The sequence below is a fragment of the Urocampus carinirostris genome, chromosome 5 (genome assembly GCF_059441175.1).
Source record: "Urocampus carinirostris isolate Australia breed hairy pipefish chromosome 5, RoL_Ucar_1.0, whole genome shotgun sequence".
NCBI classification, from domain to species: Eukaryota; Metazoa; Chordata; class Actinopteri; order Syngnathiformes; family Syngnathidae; genus Urocampus; species Urocampus carinirostris.
Genome location: NC_142353.1, coordinates 1,920,131 through 1,937,227, shown reverse-complemented (window position 1 = coordinate 1,937,227; position 17,097 = coordinate 1,920,131). Strand labels below are relative to the sequence as shown.

Here is a 17,097-nt window from a genome sequence, read left to right as displayed (position 1 = left end):
TCGCGACCTCGTAGCTCGCCTAAGAAGCATTTTTATTTGACTATCGCGTGTAAAAGCGCTGCTGTGCCGTTAAAACAGCTTCTAGTAGCTTCACCTTGTCTCAGCGTTTGTTTCCAGTTTGCTTATTGTAGTCAGCATGTTTCGTCTGGCAGTGCCTCTGGATATTATATTCTTTGTAAACAGCAACAAATCTCTTGGCAAAGTAGGGAGACGCAGTTGTTTCAGATTTCAGCAGCTCTCAAGGTAAATTTTCTTTTTTTTTACAATCACCATGTCAGAAATGGGGTAGGCTAAAAAAATTCTCACAGAATGCCAAGGCCAAATTGGCCAAATGGCTACCCACTACTGCCACCATCTTGGTGATTTTTTTTTGTGCAAATTGAATTTATATTGGTAACACGGCGGAGCAGTGGTTAGCGCGTGTGCGGCACAGTTCTGAGGTCGTGAGAGTGAACCTCCTGTGAGTTTGCATGTTCTCCCCGTGCTTGCGTGGGTTTCCTCCGGGCACTCCGGTTTCCTTCCACATTCCAAAAACATGCATGTCAGGTTAATTGGCCCGGTCCAAATTGTCCCTAGGTGTGAATGAGTGAGTGAATTGTCTGTCCCTGTGTGCCCTGCGGCTGACTGGCAACCAGTTCAGGGTGTCCCCTGACCACTGCCCGAAGATAGCTGGGATGGGCTCCAGCACCCCCGCGACCCTACTGAGGATAAGCGGTACAGATAATGAATGAATGAATGAATGAATTTATACTGTTGTCGACACTACTGTAAATGTAACAACAACTAATTGAATGGTATGTTTAGAAATTTAACCACTCTTTTGTGTAAAATAATTTCTTAGTTACTGTATAACTCACAAACAGTGGCATTGAAAAAATCTTACTACACAAAAAATCAAGTGTTATAAACCAGATATAATAAAATATTCTTCGATATTTTTGGAAAAATGTATCGCTTAATTCCACTCATTGTATCGTAGTCAGGCATTATTGGAAATCTAGTATTCTGGTCAATGCTCTCTTTCAACCCATTTATTTTAATACGCTCCAACATTTCAAGCCCTCGCGGGCCACGAACAATAGTGTAGGAGGCCGCAATTGAACCCCAGGCTATGTGTTTGACACATTTCATATAAGGCAACATAATACAATGCAAACCGAATTTTCACTTCTTTTGAAAACATACTGTACGATTAAGCCCGTTTTGACACAATATTCCATTGCAGTAACTATTTTAAATAAATAAACATATACTCAATAAAGTAACACCATATAACAGTCACGTTCTGATTAATTGGATTTAGATTTTTTTTTAAATATCATTCATAAACGCGAGGAACATTGATATTTATCCCATGTTGTAACAATGACAATAAAGGCATATTCTATTCTATTCTATTCTATTCTATTCTATTCTATTCTAGACCAAGCAGTTTATTTTAATTGCGTGTCTATTTTCAGTGCAGGTTCTCAGAATAATCCGCAATTGCGTGCATGACAATTGGGTAGTTTTTGTCTGAGATTGTTTTAAAGGTGGGGTGCATCGTCTTAGGTGTCACATGTTTGCATTATACCCAAAAAATAACTCAGTTTGGGTTTGTGTTCTCTACTATGTTTAAACCTTTTTCTACAATGAATAATCAGTTGAGAAATATTGCTGACCACAATCACAAAACTCAGGTTGCAGCAGGAGTCAACTCCAGGTCACTTCTGAGACCACTGCCCTACCAGTGATATAGCTGCTTTATTAAAATATATCAGCTTTGATCTCATCATCAGACTATTTTTATTGGGTACCAGAGACAAATGACACCCGGAGTAATCCATTGAACTGTCCCTTATCCGCACCGCTTATCCTCAGTAGGGTTGCGGGGGCTCTGGAGCCCATCCCGGCTTTCTTCAGATAGTGGGCAGGGAACACGCTGAACTGGTTTCCAGACAGTTGCAGGCCACACAGAGACAACTCACTCGCTTATTCACACCTAGGGACAATTTGGATTGGCCAATTAACCTGACATACATGTTTTTCAAATGTGGGAGGAAACCCACACATGCACGGGAGAACATGCAAACTCTCATTCATCTGCCGTGCCGCCCACGAAGTAATCATAGTGTAATAATGAGATAAAGTGCAATGCAGGGGTCTCCAACGTGGTGCCCGCGGGCACCAGGGTTCCAACCTAAGGACAGCATACCTGTAAAATTATTTTTTTTTAATTAGTTGAATGAGTCAATTTAACCCTATTTTTTGATAATTACCCAGGTAATAACATAGTAACAACATAGAAATAACATGATAAGTTGATATTTTATAAATTATAGTTATTGTGCTTCATGCACAAAAAACTAAATTCGTCAAATTATTGAGTATTATTTTTGGGCAGTTATTAAGAGAAGACAATGAGAATCTATCCATGTATTTAACAAATGTGATTTGGTGTTTGGTAAATATTTAATTATCTAAATAATTACTTGAGTAAAAGTAAGTGCATGCTGTGCAGATCCTCCAAGAAGGGGGGAAACGTATAAAAGAATAAAAAAACAGGCAAGAGATTAGCCTAACTAGCCCGACTTAATGATTGACATTTTGAGCCCGATCCAGGTCCGAATTTTGGGCCGGTTTGGGTCAGGTTCGGACCTGGGCCAAAGATCTTACCTCTGGTACATGGCTAAGAAATCCTTTACTGTATATGTTCATTTTTGAGACACTTTATGATGAAAAGCCACATTACTATTTTTAAATACCCAGGGGCTCTAGCAAATTACCTAGAGCAATTTGATTGGGTGAGCTGTTGGTACGGGTAGAGCAATGCAAAGAGTGTAAGCACTCCCTCCTGTCTCTCAGCAATCTGTGCCAAAGGTAAATAAGTTGGTATCCCTGTTTGCAGAATTTTGTGACACTTTTGCTCGCACTCTTAATCAATTATTTATAACAAAAATGACGGTCAAAATGAGCCTAAATGCTTAAGTAACTGCGGGACAAAAACATTTTTAAGTGGCATATTTATATGGAACACAAGCTCTGTCATTATGATTGTTTAGTAGATTTTATAAAATTATCAAGTGTCACACAGTGAAATAAAATGAAGTATAAGCTTTTTTCTGGAGGTCGTGTAGCGGTTTTGTCAAATGTTGTCTATGACCATATTGAATGGCACAGAGGCTGGGTGGTTAGCGCGCAGCACCATGGTGCGGAGGCCCAGGGTTCAATTCCAGCTACCACAGCCTCCCTGTGCAGAGTTTGCATGTTCTCCCCGTGCCTGCTTTGGTTTCCTCTGGGCACTCCTGTTTCTCCCACATTCCAGATACATGCATGTCAGGTTTATTGACGGGTCCAAATTGTCCCTAGCTGTGAATGAGCAAAAGAGTGAGTTTTCTGTCTCTGTGTGCGCTGCGACTATCTGGCAACCAGTATAGGGTGCCCCCTGCCCACTGCTAGAAGATGGCTGGGATTAGCTCCAGCACTCCCGTGACCTTAGTGAGAATAAGCGGCACAGAAAATGGATGGATAATTTGGCTCTTTCCCGAAAAAAAAAAAAATCTAAATATTTTCCTTTCATGGCTTTTTGAGTCAAAAGGTTTCATGACCCCTGAGCTACATAAAGATACCAGTATGTCACTAATTTTGATATTCAATTATTCTCTTTTTAGGTAAAGGAACGTAGGATGGAGGCCTCTGCCTACGCAGCACTCGGAGCCACTTACAGACTTGTGCATAAATACGACAAAGCTCTAGGCTACCACACTCAAGAGCTGGAAGTCTACCAAGAGCTTGGGGACTTGTCTGGAGAGTGCAAGGCTCACGGTCACTTGGCAGCAGTCTACATGGCACTAGGGAAGTACGCCATGGCTTTTAAGAGCTATGAAGAACAGTTGGAACTGGGGCAACGTTTGAAGGATCCTGTGGTGGAAGCGCAGGTGTACGGGAACATGGGCATAACTAAAATGAACGTCGGGGTGATGGAGGAAGCAATAGGGTATCTGGAGCAACAGCTTGCTACTCTCCAGCAACTGAGTGGTAATGAAGCCATCATGGACCGAGGGCGAGCCTACGGAAACCTTGGAGACTGTTACGAGGCTCTTGGCGACTTTGAGGAAGCTATCAAGTACTATGACCTATATTTGTCCGCAGCTCAGAGTCTCAATTGTATGCAGGATCAGGAGAAAGCTTACAGAGGCTTGGGGAATGGACACAGGTAAGGCTGCGTGAATGCAAATGGTTTAAACATATCTCATTGACCGTAGTTATGGAATACGTCACAGTCACTTAACATTCCGATAAACAAATACGTGTTCGAACGATGTCACCAGTCAAGGAAATTACATGCTACATATTATTGGAAAGCTTAAACTCTTGGGATTCAAGATATGCTGACCTTATCAAATCATCACAGAAACACGATTAATCGAAAACAAGATACTGGAAAACTATAAAGCCAGCGTAGCTATCTAATTACGTCCCATAGTAGCCAGAAAATGTGTTGAATGTCTGCAAGCATAGAGTTGTTACATCAAGGACCGTCTAATGAATTTAACCGTGTAAAATATTTACTCCAAACCCCATGATAATGATGACGGATTAAAAAAAACATTTCTGCATCGTTGGACATTCCTTGTAATCCGTTTGTTTTGCCACATAATTTCTCATCTCATCTCATCAGCTACACCGCTTATCCTCAGTAGGGTTGCCGGGGTGCTGGAGCCCATCCCAGCAATCATCGGGCAGTGGGCAGGGGACACCCCGAACTGGTTGCCAGCCAATGGCAGGTCACACAGGGACAGACAACTCACTCGCCCATTCACACCTAGGGACAATTTGGACCGGCCGAATCCACCTGAAATGCATGTCTTTGGAATGTGGGAGGAAACCGGAGTGCCCGGAGGAAACCCACGCAAGCACGGGGAGAACATACAAACTCCGCACAGTAGGTCCGGTAGCTGGATTTGAACCCACACAGGAGGTTCCCAAGAACTGTGCTGCACACGCGCTAACCACTGCGCTGCCGTGCTGCCCCACATAATTTCTATATACCAAAAAAAAAGACTCATGAACGTATTTTCAAAATGGCCGTTAGCCTCTGAACTTTTGAATGACACCACTCTCTGCCAAAAGCAGGCTATTTTCTCACCTGTCTTCCACCTAATATGCCCATCCTACACTGTCTTGCAGGAATTTGATTTCAAACCAAAATGCAGGCAAGAATAACAACCTTACATTTACGTGTGTTCCACCTCAGATTACTTTGTGTTAGTAGCACTTGCAATGATTATTTTACTTTGAGACTAAACTTTAGAGTCTCAAACTCAAATTGACTTCAGGGCTGCCAGAGCTAGGGTCTGAGTAAGCCTGGGCCGAATTGGGTTTTCAATAAGTAAACTTCTGAATTAAAAAGAAATCCAATATGCTACACAAAATAAGATTGGAAACTAAACATAAATTATTAATAATAATGAATAATTAATGTGAAAATAAATCAATCACTAATAAATGAATCCATAATTTGCGTGGGCTCACTTACATTAAAGGGACAGTGTGTCTTATTTCGACCACTAGTTGCTTTATTTTATCGTGCAACCAAAAATATGTCCTAGAAAGAAAGAAGACAATCTACAGAGACTTTAAGTGAACAAACTACAGCAGTTTTCTTTTCTTGCCCCGCCGTTTGCCCCCAAAAAAAGGAAAAGACAAAAAGAGGAAAAAGAAAAACGATGTGGAACAGACAAAGAGAAAATAAGAAGGGGAAAATAGAAATTGATGAAAAAAGAGAGAAGAGAAAGAAGAGTACATCTGGGTCATAACAAGGACAAAAGCTGTAAGATGGCCGATAATTATGTCAGCTTCATGAAATTGAGGCTAATGTTATGTAAAGAAGTGCAAAATGATTTTGCTACCTAATGAGTATTTTAAAACATTGACGTTCATTTCATAGTGCATGTATGTTTGCTTATCTTATTGAATAACTACGTATTTGTTTTTTATTGATTGAAATATTTCACACTGTCCTTCAGACTTTAATATTAAAGCAGGGGCCTCAAACTATTACCCGGCAGGCCCCAATCTGCCCCCCGAGCCAGCGAGTTTGAGGCACCTGACTTAGAGTGTAGTCTTCTATGCGAATTTGTAAAATTACAGAAACTGTTTTTATGTACAACTTTCTCCGAATTTTAAATTGTAGGAATAGGCAACTTTTGAAAAAATTAGGGATTTTGTTATGGAACATACTGCAATTGTATTTAGTGAATACATTATAACTGAGTTATAGAAATTATTGATCACATATTTCTTATATTTTTATCCTTAACACTGATACAAAAACTGATCCTGATAGACAACTCCCTGAAGAGTAAAGAACATAACTGAACCTTATCAAATCTGCAATTACCGGGTAAGCAGTTTTGACGTCCCAAAAATCACTGCTTTCAAGAAAAACTCTGCTAATCTATTTTTATTGCCTTAATGTGCCAAAGAAACAAGTGCAATCATAAATTCTAAAGTCTTTCCAATCATGAAGTCGTGGAGGAAATATATATGCAAAGAATAGAAGTACTCATCTGGCAAATTATTTTCTTCATTTGCGCTGTCAGCGCAATCACACACTGCAGTAATAGAATTGTGCACGGTCAAAGGGAATTAAAAGTTATCTCTTATAAAGCCTTCTCATCTTCCAACGCCGGCCCGGTATTGCAGTACCTCCGGGAACGGTGCATTCGCAATGATCGCTGCAAGGCTTTAAGGCTAGGACCTTAGCTTGGCCTTTTGGCTGAGAGTAAGAGTCCCGGCTCCTAGGCTTTGTAGCGTATTATGAACTGACCGATAATGGATAATGAATAAAGAAGATAGAACAATAACCCTTAAAAAATCCCTCACTCAGTCAAGTACTTATGTTATCACGTCAAATTAATTACTCTGAAGAGTTTATGTCTCATACGTACATGTAACCCTTTGAACTGACATATCACTGACACTAAAAGTGTCAGTTAATATTTGAAAGGTCTGAAAACCTATCAACCCATTTAAGCTTAAAGCTATATCTATCTATCTACCTTGGTCATATCCCTCAAGAGGGGTGACCGACAGCAAGACAAACACATACATTAACAGGGAAAATAAAGGGGGGGGGGGTCCTGTGGTGAGGGGGCCTCTCCTTGTGAGAGGTAAAAGTATTCTCCCACCATTGTCCGCTGTGTGTCGTAAGTGGAGGGAGCGAGGGGACTGGGGATCCTCTCCTCTCTGTCTCTACTTCCTAAGAGACAGCACAGCAAGACAGCAAGCTTAAAGCACCCGGTTCAATATGTTTTAAGCGTCAAACAGCGACTTTGGGGACTTCCATGAAAGATAAGGATTTTCCTGGAAATTAACCCCTTACTGTTTCCGTAAAATTCGCCTAAAATCACAATCCTAGACGCAACCAAAGTAAATTGAATGATAATCTTGAACCGTTTTGAATATATGGACGGTTTTCATCTTTTTTGAAAGGTAACACTCTTAAGTGTTCCTCCAAACAAACGGAATCCCTGTTAGAGCCACTAACATTGAGTAATCTAAGTTGGAACACACAGAAATAGGTTTTTATGCTTGCCTGGATGTTTTTTTTGCAATTAATGCCCTGCAGATGAGTGTAGTATGGTCATCTTAGCTGGAAAATATGTGTGACAATAGTTTGAAGCTTTACCCTGGTACCTTGTCAAAATTGTTCCCAAGGGTTTAAGCTTTCCAATCTAACTTCAAAGTCAATTATTCTCTTACAGCATTGAAAAGCCATCGTGGCACTTAAAAATGTATTAATTTGTGGAATGATTTAAATGATGATCTTGAAAACTTCCCACAGTTTAATTCATTTTTACGCACCATTATTACGTGAAAGTGTGTACAATTATTGAATTACTTCTGAAACATTTTACCACTTTTTCAAAAACTTTTCTAAAGTAAAATAAAAATAATTAATTTCTGTAAACTTGTTGTCTTCAAATAGCCGCTTTTGCAAACGGCGAGACTTTCCCCTAAAATAGGGTAAAATACAACGTTATTTTCCACATTTTAGTAGCTGTATTAAAATCAGAGACAAAAATAGGCGTGCGCAAATGCAACGACGATCAATTTTTACGCACAATTATTACAATCAACTGTGAACAATCAGTGATTTAACTTCTGGAAAGAGAAGTCATGTACAATTCTTTGCAACGTCTCAAAATTGGCCAAATTAAAATGCACCATCACACAAATGTTTTTAGGGCTGTAAACTGGTCGTCTCCAAATTACCACTTTTAGGAGCGCCTAGACCTACCATTAGTGTGTAAAATACAATATTCGTTTTTTCAGAATTGTGAGAGGGCTTCAAGCTATTGTCTCACCTGTTTTTCAGCGAAGATGCCCATCTACACTCATCTACAGACGTTTGATTGCAAAAAAAATTCACTCAATAATAAAAACCTATTTCTTTGAGTGCCTGCTCAGATTACTCCATTTTAGTACCATTTGCAGTGATTATTTTAAGTCTGGGAAAAATTTCAGAGACTTATCCATATAAAATAGACTAAAACCATTCAAGAACAACATTCAATTTACTTCTGATACTTCTTTGACTAGAATTTCAGGTGAATTTTACAGGAACTTTAAGGGGTTAACTCAAAAAGGGTCCTCGTGCCCTGCATTAATTGGTTGGTTGTTCATTTCTGAGTCTTTTTTCTTTTCTTAGGGCCATGGGAAATCTCCAACAGTCACTGGTGTGCTTTGAGAAGCGTCTGGTGGTGGCCCACGAGCTGGGCAAGTGCGGCATCAAGGCTCAGGCCTACGGCGAGCTTGGCGCGCTCCATAGCCAGTTGGCCAATTACGAGCAAGCTATTTCTTGTCTGGAACGCCAACTGGTCATCGCTCGCGACACCCAAGATCGGCTTCTTGAGGGCGACGCCAGTTGCGGCCTGGGCGCTGTTTACCAAGCAATGGGAGAGTACGAAACAGCTCTGCGATGCCACCAGAGCGACCTGGAGATTGCAGAGGAAGCTGAGACCAGCGCTCGGCAGGCCCGCGCCTATGGCAACCTGGGCCTGACCTACGAATCTCTGGGGAACTATGAAAGGGCGGTCGTGTTCCAAGAACAGCATCTGAGCGTGGCGGCGCAGACCAATGACTTGGCTGCCAAGACGCTCGCCTATGGCAGTTTGGGAAGAACGCACCACGCACTGCAGAACTATTCGCAAGCTGTGATGTACCTCCAGGAAGGTGAGTGGTAGGAGTGGGAGTATATGTTTTGTCATGATTCAATTGTATCACGATATTAAGGCGCTGATTAAATTCATATCACGATCCTTAATAATTGTGATTCTGCAAGTAGAATATGGAATATAATATAAGTTTATTATCATTATTTATTTATTTATTATTTATTTAGGACAAAGATTCCTAGGTTTTCGCAGGTAATGGGGACCAGAATCACTCGTGAAAAGTCAAAATTCTTAAAGTAGCGTCGCACCTTCTTAAAAGCCCCCAAAGGGTTAAACTTACCTCGAGATGACGTCATTACCAGCTGAGATTATACAACTATAACAATTATAAATCTACAAAAAATAACACACATATGTAATGGTTTTAGTTTCATTATATAGAATTAAGACAAAATTGGAGGACATTCGACAAAAGTACACACAGCTTCAGGTATGAGCGAAGAGCCCCCAATTACTTCAACACACATGCCGTCCACCCTTGTGTTGTCAAGGCTTTGTCACACACACAGAAATTGAAACGTTTGGACCCTTGGTTTTAGTAGCATTGTACAAAAGTTAATCGGAGTTTATGGGCTTCTCTTTCCAGTGTAAGAAACAATTTACTTAGCGGCCGGCTAGCTGCGCGCTAGCATCAGGTGTCCTCGAAATAGAGATCTCCGCAATGATTAAAATAAAACCGTCCTGAATGTAGTGGTTCTCACAGGGTATGGCTCCAAGTCATCAATTTCATGGCTAATGGGCCTGGCGTTAGCGAGATACAGGGTTCGGAGCGATGAAACCCGATAATGGGATACAAAGCACCTACTGGTGATCAGCATTTTCTTATCGTTGGTCTGACTTTTCTTAATGTCCGATTTATTTTTTCTCTCTTTAAAAACAAGCAACATAAATCATACACTTATGGGACAATAAAACTTGAATGACGTTAAAACAATTCACATCAGTCTGTGCCAGTCAGTCAGGAAGCTGAGATCAATGAGAACATATGTTGTACACTGTGCAATAGAGGTAAGATCTTGGGCTGTTCGGGCTTAAAATGTCATTCATTAAGTTGGGCCAGACCGGGCCGGGCTTCTCTCTCACTTTATTTTTTTATTTATTACCTTTGTGGAGGATCTGCACAGCATGTACTTATGTTTACTCAAATAATTATTTAGATGAATAGCTTTTACCCCTACTTGAGTAATATTTCTTTCTAAAGTAACACTGTATTTACTTGAGTCGCATACTTGGACGCTGCATTTCGTGTTCGCATTTCGACGCCAAAGTTATATTACTCAATAACTCATCATAAAGAGCATGCTTAGCAAACTATCAGTTTAACTCCAAATCACTAAATCCAAAGATATTTTAATTCTCGGTGTCAGGGTAGGAGATATGCCGCTTTCTCTTCCCACCTCTACCGCGAGGGTAGATCTCGTCGTTTGCAAAAGCGGCTATTTGAAGACAACAAGTTTTTCAGCAATTAATTATTTTTATTTTACTTTAGCAAAGTTTTTGAAAAAGTGGTAAAATGTTTGACGTATTTTTTTCAGAAGTAATTCAATAATTGTGCACACTTTCACGTAATAATGGTGCGTAAAAATGAATTAAACTGTGGGATTTAAATCATTCCACACATTAAAACATTTTCAAGTGCCACAATGGCTTTTCAATGTTGTAAGAGAATAATTGACTTTGAAGTTAGATTAGAATGTCTAAACCCTTGGGATAAGGGACACAGGCTCTGGCATTATTATTATTTAATATTATTTTATCAAATTATCAAATGTCATACTGTGAAATCAAATGTGCTGAATAATTTGCTTTTGTCTGGAAAGCGGGTCTGTCGGTTTTGTTCAATTTGGTCTTGAAATATATGTTGTGGCTCTCAATATAAAATCTAAATATCTTTGCTTTTATGGCTCTCTGGGTCAAAAAGTTTCCCGACCCCTGCTTTAAGGTAATAAAATACAGTATTTGTGCAAGAAACTGCCTCTAAAAGAAAGCAGCCACTTCTGTGTTTCTTCCCCGCCTTTTTACGTACCGGAATTGACGTTACAAAAATCAGTTCCGGGGGGACACGTCGTTTTTAAAAATCGGCGAAAATAAAATCACGATTCATACAGTACATAAATTATTTTTTTTGTCCCAGCCACCTAAGAGAGCAGTTCCCTGAACTGTTTCTCAATTGTCTGTAAGCCAAATCACGCTTCTTTGATGGAAACTACCCAAGGTTTTATGGCACGGGTCTCCAATTTGGTGCCCGCGGGCGCCAGGGTGAAAATAAGTTTTTTGAAATTCAAATAAATAAATTCCAGTTCATGGGCTTCATGGACAGAAAGTAATTTCAAACGTTCTTAGGCAATAAATCAAAAAACTAAAATGAGAATATGTTAGTGTATTAAACAAATGCATGCATTCATCTTTGTATTGATTTATTTTACAGGAAATTCAACAAACTAAATTTTAATGTTTTGGTTTTATAAAGTAAATGGGCAACAAAGGTGCAGTTTTTAGTTAGCCATGTGGCTACCTTTTTAGCTTTGTAACTCGCTATCTTCCTAGGTGTTTAGTGATTTAGCAAGCTATCTAAAAGTCTTCAGAGCTTATCTCATTATCAGACTCTTTCTCCTCACAGTGCCAGAAACACTAATTAGCGTACTGCATTATCATAGGTTAAACAGTCTATCTCCGCTTCTTTACCGATGTGTCAATAACGCTGAGGTGTGAGTGCATACATAAGAAAGAATATCAGCATGAGGAGAAATTCTGAGTTCCCATACTCTACGCTTGAGAAAGCGCCGATATCACTATTCAGTTGTACTTTGTAGGTGAATATAACATGCCCACCCTTCAATAATGGTAGCTGGCGGATCGAAGGTTGTATCTGACATCGTGAGTGATGCTTGATTATTTATCATCCGAAGAACATCGAATTTTACTCGTGAATGGAAAAATCCAAATTTTGGGGAGGTAATTTCAAACCAAGTTACTAAAATTATTTACCCCTGCTACATCCTAATCAGATAATTATAAAAATAGCAATCTGATGCCACATACTGAATAGTGAAATACCTTACATTTACTCTACTTATGACTATAAGTGTATTTGCGTACGACTGCAGGGATATTGTCCATTTTTGTCAAATTGTAATTACATAAATTAAGACAATTTCCTGGGGTACCCCAGAGTAAACTGGTTGAGAAACACTGTCTTAGAGGTTGTGAATGTATAAATATAAAATCCACAGATTACTTGCTGCCAAGCCTTTGCTACAATTTTTGTCCGTGCAAATCTATCTGGATCTAAGCCAAAGCCTTCTTCCTTGTTTACTGCCGACTGTTCTTCTCACCTCTGAATCTACTTTCCACAGAGAGTTCTTTGCAGCGGGTTTCCAAAAGATCTTTTCACACAGTGGGCATTGCGCGTGTCAGATTAAAATGAAAAGAAAAAGTCTTGGCTTGGCCTCTCAAAAAACGATTATCTCACTCCGTGCAGATGTGATAGGTCAGGGGTTGGGAACTTATGGCTCCCGAGCCATAATGGCTCTTTTCATGAGTACATATGGCTCGGAGATTAAAAAAAAAAACATCTTGCTCAATCTTTTAATATATTTAAATATATTTTACTAATCAAGGTAAATGCAAAGCTAAGACTGACCATACATACAAAGGATTTGGTCCAGTCTACATAGGACACAATATTATCTACAGTTTGCACTCAGGGTGTCACACCAACAGACCTGGTTGTGGCTGTAAATTGCTAAAAAAAATCCTTTATTTGGAGGCTCATTAAACAATCTATGTTCATTTTTGAGACACTTTGTGATGAAAAGCCACACAACAAACTTTAACCCAAAACGAACTATTTACCCATAAGCTCAGGCATAGCACAGAGAGCAATTTGATTGGGTGAGCAGTAAAAATGGGCAGAGCTATACACGGGACAATACGCGCGCACTTTTTCATTTACCCGAGCCGTCTGCACTGAAGGTAAATAAACGAGTATCCAGGTTTGCAGTATTTTGTGATATTTTTACCAAGGAACATTATTTTGGACAAAAATGACAGTCAAAATGTGCATTAACACAAGTACCGTAAATTCCGGACTATAAGCCGCTACTTTTTTCCCAAATGTACGGCTTATTCAGTGAAGCGGCCAATTTATGAATTTTTTCTAACAGCCACCAGTGGCGCTCGAGTACGGAAGGTAAGGTTTAGACCGATGGAACAAGTTTACGTTCGAATTGTACGTATGACTAAGGTTTTTTCCTTTAATGAGGAAGATGCCCTTTACGGCGACAGTCAAAAGGAGAAGGATGAGGACGGTTTACCGTGAATTTCACAATTGCGGTACGGCTTTTTATAACTGCTACACTTCATGCGTAGCGAGCGTGTTAGGAGTAGCGTGGTGGTACCTTTCACAGGCACGGTTTGGGATGAAAGTTGTATTATTATTATTAAAACTTTGAAAACTCTCTCGGTGTACCGTATTTCTTTGTAAATATGTGTAACCATGTATAATATGTAGTTGCTACTGTATATTTTTGTAATGTATTTATTTTAGAGACTTATTGTGATAGGTTTTCTACCGTCGAATCAAAAAGAAGGGGCGGAGCAAACGCGGGCTGACGGGAAGTGGGGTAAAGCTCAGTTAAATCTGTTTGTTGTTGCAGCGGACAATAGTAGATATTTATTTTTCCCACCCTTAACTTTGTAAATATACATTTTTTTCATTGGATTACTTTTAACAAGACCCGGACTTTAAAGGTCTGCATTAAATTGTAACTACCGGTATCATTTTCCGGTTATGTTGCTGATTGCGGTGACTGGATTGTGTACTATATTTGTAGTCACAATTGCAGCTCCTAAAATTGTATTCGAGTGTAACTTATGACTTTTACATGTTTCAATGTGGACTCATGTGGTTAATACACAGGTGTGGCTTGTGTAAGGACAGATCCAGCAAAGACCGTGAAATGTGGTGAGTGCGGCTTATAATCAGGTGCGCTCTATAGTCCGGAATTTATGGTAATTACGGCAGGGTAGTTAAGTGGTATTTTTAAATTGATATGGGACATAAGCTCTTGCATTATGATTATTTCAGAAGTTTTTATCAAGCCATTAAACTTTATGCTTTTTTTCTGGAGAGAAGGTTTGGTGCCTTTATTGATTTTTGTCTTAAAGTATAAGGTGTGACTCTCAAGAAAAAAAATCTAAATATTTTTGCCTTTATGGCTCTTTGGGTTTTAAAGATTCCCGAACCCTTTGATAGTTCCTTAAACTCGCCCTAGACCCCCCACTGCAACCCCCCACCATTTATGTGTGCCAAATATCCAATCCACAAACTTTGCAGGCGCACCCACTGTTTTATGACCCAAAACCCAGTTTGAGTCTGAAAAAATTGCAGCTCTTATGTGGGGTAAGTCATGGCTCACCCTGGGGGAAGTGAATACAAGAAAACCAGAATCCATCTCCTCTAGCTGACAAAAATTGACATTATTTGTGTTATCTGCGTCTTAGAAACCCCAAAGCCCCTCTTTCGGCCTTACTTTAAGGATCTTAATAAAATCAAAGGTGACAGCCCATTGGGTCTTTCCACCTGTTGTTCTCTCATATTCGTCCTCAATTTAAGAAAACCCTGCCTTGGCTTCACTTATAAAATTATTCCTGCCCAATAGTGCCAGATCCGAAGAAGGAAATTAGGAAATTATCCAACGTGGTTCCCGCGGGCAACATTGTGCCCCCTAAGGACAGTTGAGATGCCCGAGGACCTGTTCTGGAAATATCTTACCAGTGCTGGGTCATTGTGATTTTCTAGTAAAATTATTATTTTTTTAGTAGATAGATAGAAAGTAGTCACTTTATTTAACACTATTTTAAAAAGTAACCCGGTAACATAGTAACAACATAGTAATAACATGATAAATTCCAGTTAATGGGCTTCATGTACAAAAAAAAAATCAATTCAAGTATTTATGATTTATTTATTATTTATTTTACGGGAAATACAACAAACTCAATTCCAATTTATGGGTTACATAAGGCGAATGAGCAAAAATGTGCAGTTTTTTTTAGCTAGCTATCTGGCGACCGTTTTAGATTAGTGGCTGGCTATCTTCCTGTTTCTAACTATTTGGCAAGCTATCTAGCTAGCTGTTTACATTTCTTGCATGCTATCTAGCTAACATTTTACAATTTTTGGTAGCTATCAAGCTAACGTTTGGCCTCCTTTCTAGCTATCCATCTAACTTTTGAATTTCTAATATCCTTTTTAGTTGGCTTTTTACTCTTTTAGATATCTATCTAGCTCCCTTTTAGTTATATACAGTTGTATTCAGTTTTCCTTTCTAGCTGACTATCAAGCTGTCTTTTTGACTATTTAGCAAGCCAAATAGCTAATTTGCTATTTAAGAAATTCATATTACTCTGGGTATGAACTAATTATGAAAAAAAGTAGCTCTTATCTTGAAAAAGGTGAGAGACCCCCTGTTTTACATTATACTTCTGATTGAGCAATTATTAAACAATCGCTTACCATCGTTTAATCACAATCCATTGTTTTGGCCGCCTTTTTAGCTAGCTAGCTAGCTAGCTTTTTTTGCGTTGTATCTGTCTATTTAGGTGTTTTTTTACTCTTCTAGCCAGCTATCTTGCTCACTTTTATTTTAATTTTTTTATTTGTTTACCTCTCAAGCTAAAAATCAAGCTACCTTTTTAGCTATTGAGCAAGCCATCTAGCTAAGTTTTAGAAATGCATATAACTGGGTGCCCTTTGCGCTAATTAAAAACAAAAAAGTAGCTCTCAGTTTGAAAAAGGTTGAAGACCCCTGAATTATAGAAAGCTCTGTTTGCACTATGTAACCTCCTAAGTCAGTTTGCGTACATTAGTGTCTGACATTTTTTATTGTCGATAACAATTAGGTCCTTCTTGGAAAACACATTGTCTCATCTTCTCTTGGGCTCTAACTTATTGACAAAATTGAGATATATCTCTAAAGCAGTTAATGAATCAGTTTTGGCTCAGTTCTCCCTTCTGATCTTTTGCCTTTTCAATGGGCCATGTAACTCAATAGCTTCATGAAAAAGGAGATGATTTTTATTTCAGACTGTCTTTGATTCGTTCAGTAACCCTCGATGAAAACTTCCCCTCAATCTCCTGATCCGTAACAACATACTGTGAGACAATATCAACATAACAGAGGTACGGCACAGTACTGGTTGCATAAAACGTACAAATTATGATCATAGAATTATCTTTTATGATAGATAGATAGATAGATAGATAGATAGATAGATAGATAGATAGATAGATAGATAGATAGATAGATAGATAGATAGATAGATAGATAGATAGATAGATAGATAGATAGATAGATAGATAGATAGATAGATAGATACTTTATTCATCCCCGCAGGGAAATTCACAAGTGTATGGAAGTGTAGTCCGGCTATTTTTAGGGTAAATTGTATTTGTTTCCACCCTAATTCAAATACTTTTATTGAGATAATAACAAATTAATAATTACTCGCACTTAATGGTACTAAATTTGTAAAACTCTGTTTTGATCATTTCACAATTGCTGCTCCCATAAAATGGAAGCCAGAGCCAAGATCTTAGCCTTCAGCCATAAAATATTCTTCTCTTTATAGAAAAGTTAAAATTATCAATTATTAATACAAGAGATAAAACTCACATTTAAGTTGATAATGAACCAAGAACTGTGCTTTATTTTGGGATTATAAACATTTTGGCAACAAAGTAACATAATTGAGTAAGCCTGTTTAGTCTGTTCTCTTGCACTTACTTTGCAACGCTAATGTTAAAGTCAGCGTTTATAGCCTCTAATGCTGTCTGTGATTCCAGCCACTAATGTTTGCGGCAATAATCCCA

General features: G+C 38.9%; 1 protein-coding gene across 6 annotated transcripts in view; it reads left to right on the top strand.

Annotated features, from left to right (window-relative positions):
• Positions 1-17,097, top strand: part of LOC148364953 (tetratricopeptide repeat protein 28-like) — a 298,161-nt gene that overhangs the window by 199,296 nt on the left and 81,768 nt on the right. For all 6 annotated transcript variants that reach the window (XM_088335313.1, XM_088335309.1, XM_088335310.1 and 3 more), the window contains 2 exons: positions 3,651-4,195; positions 8,696-9,219. In XM_088335313.1, the coding sequence (XP_088191439.1) occupies positions 3,651-4,195; positions 8,696-9,219 (1,069 nt within the window). The remainder of the gene's footprint in view (positions 1-3,650; positions 4,196-8,695; positions 9,220-17,097) is intronic.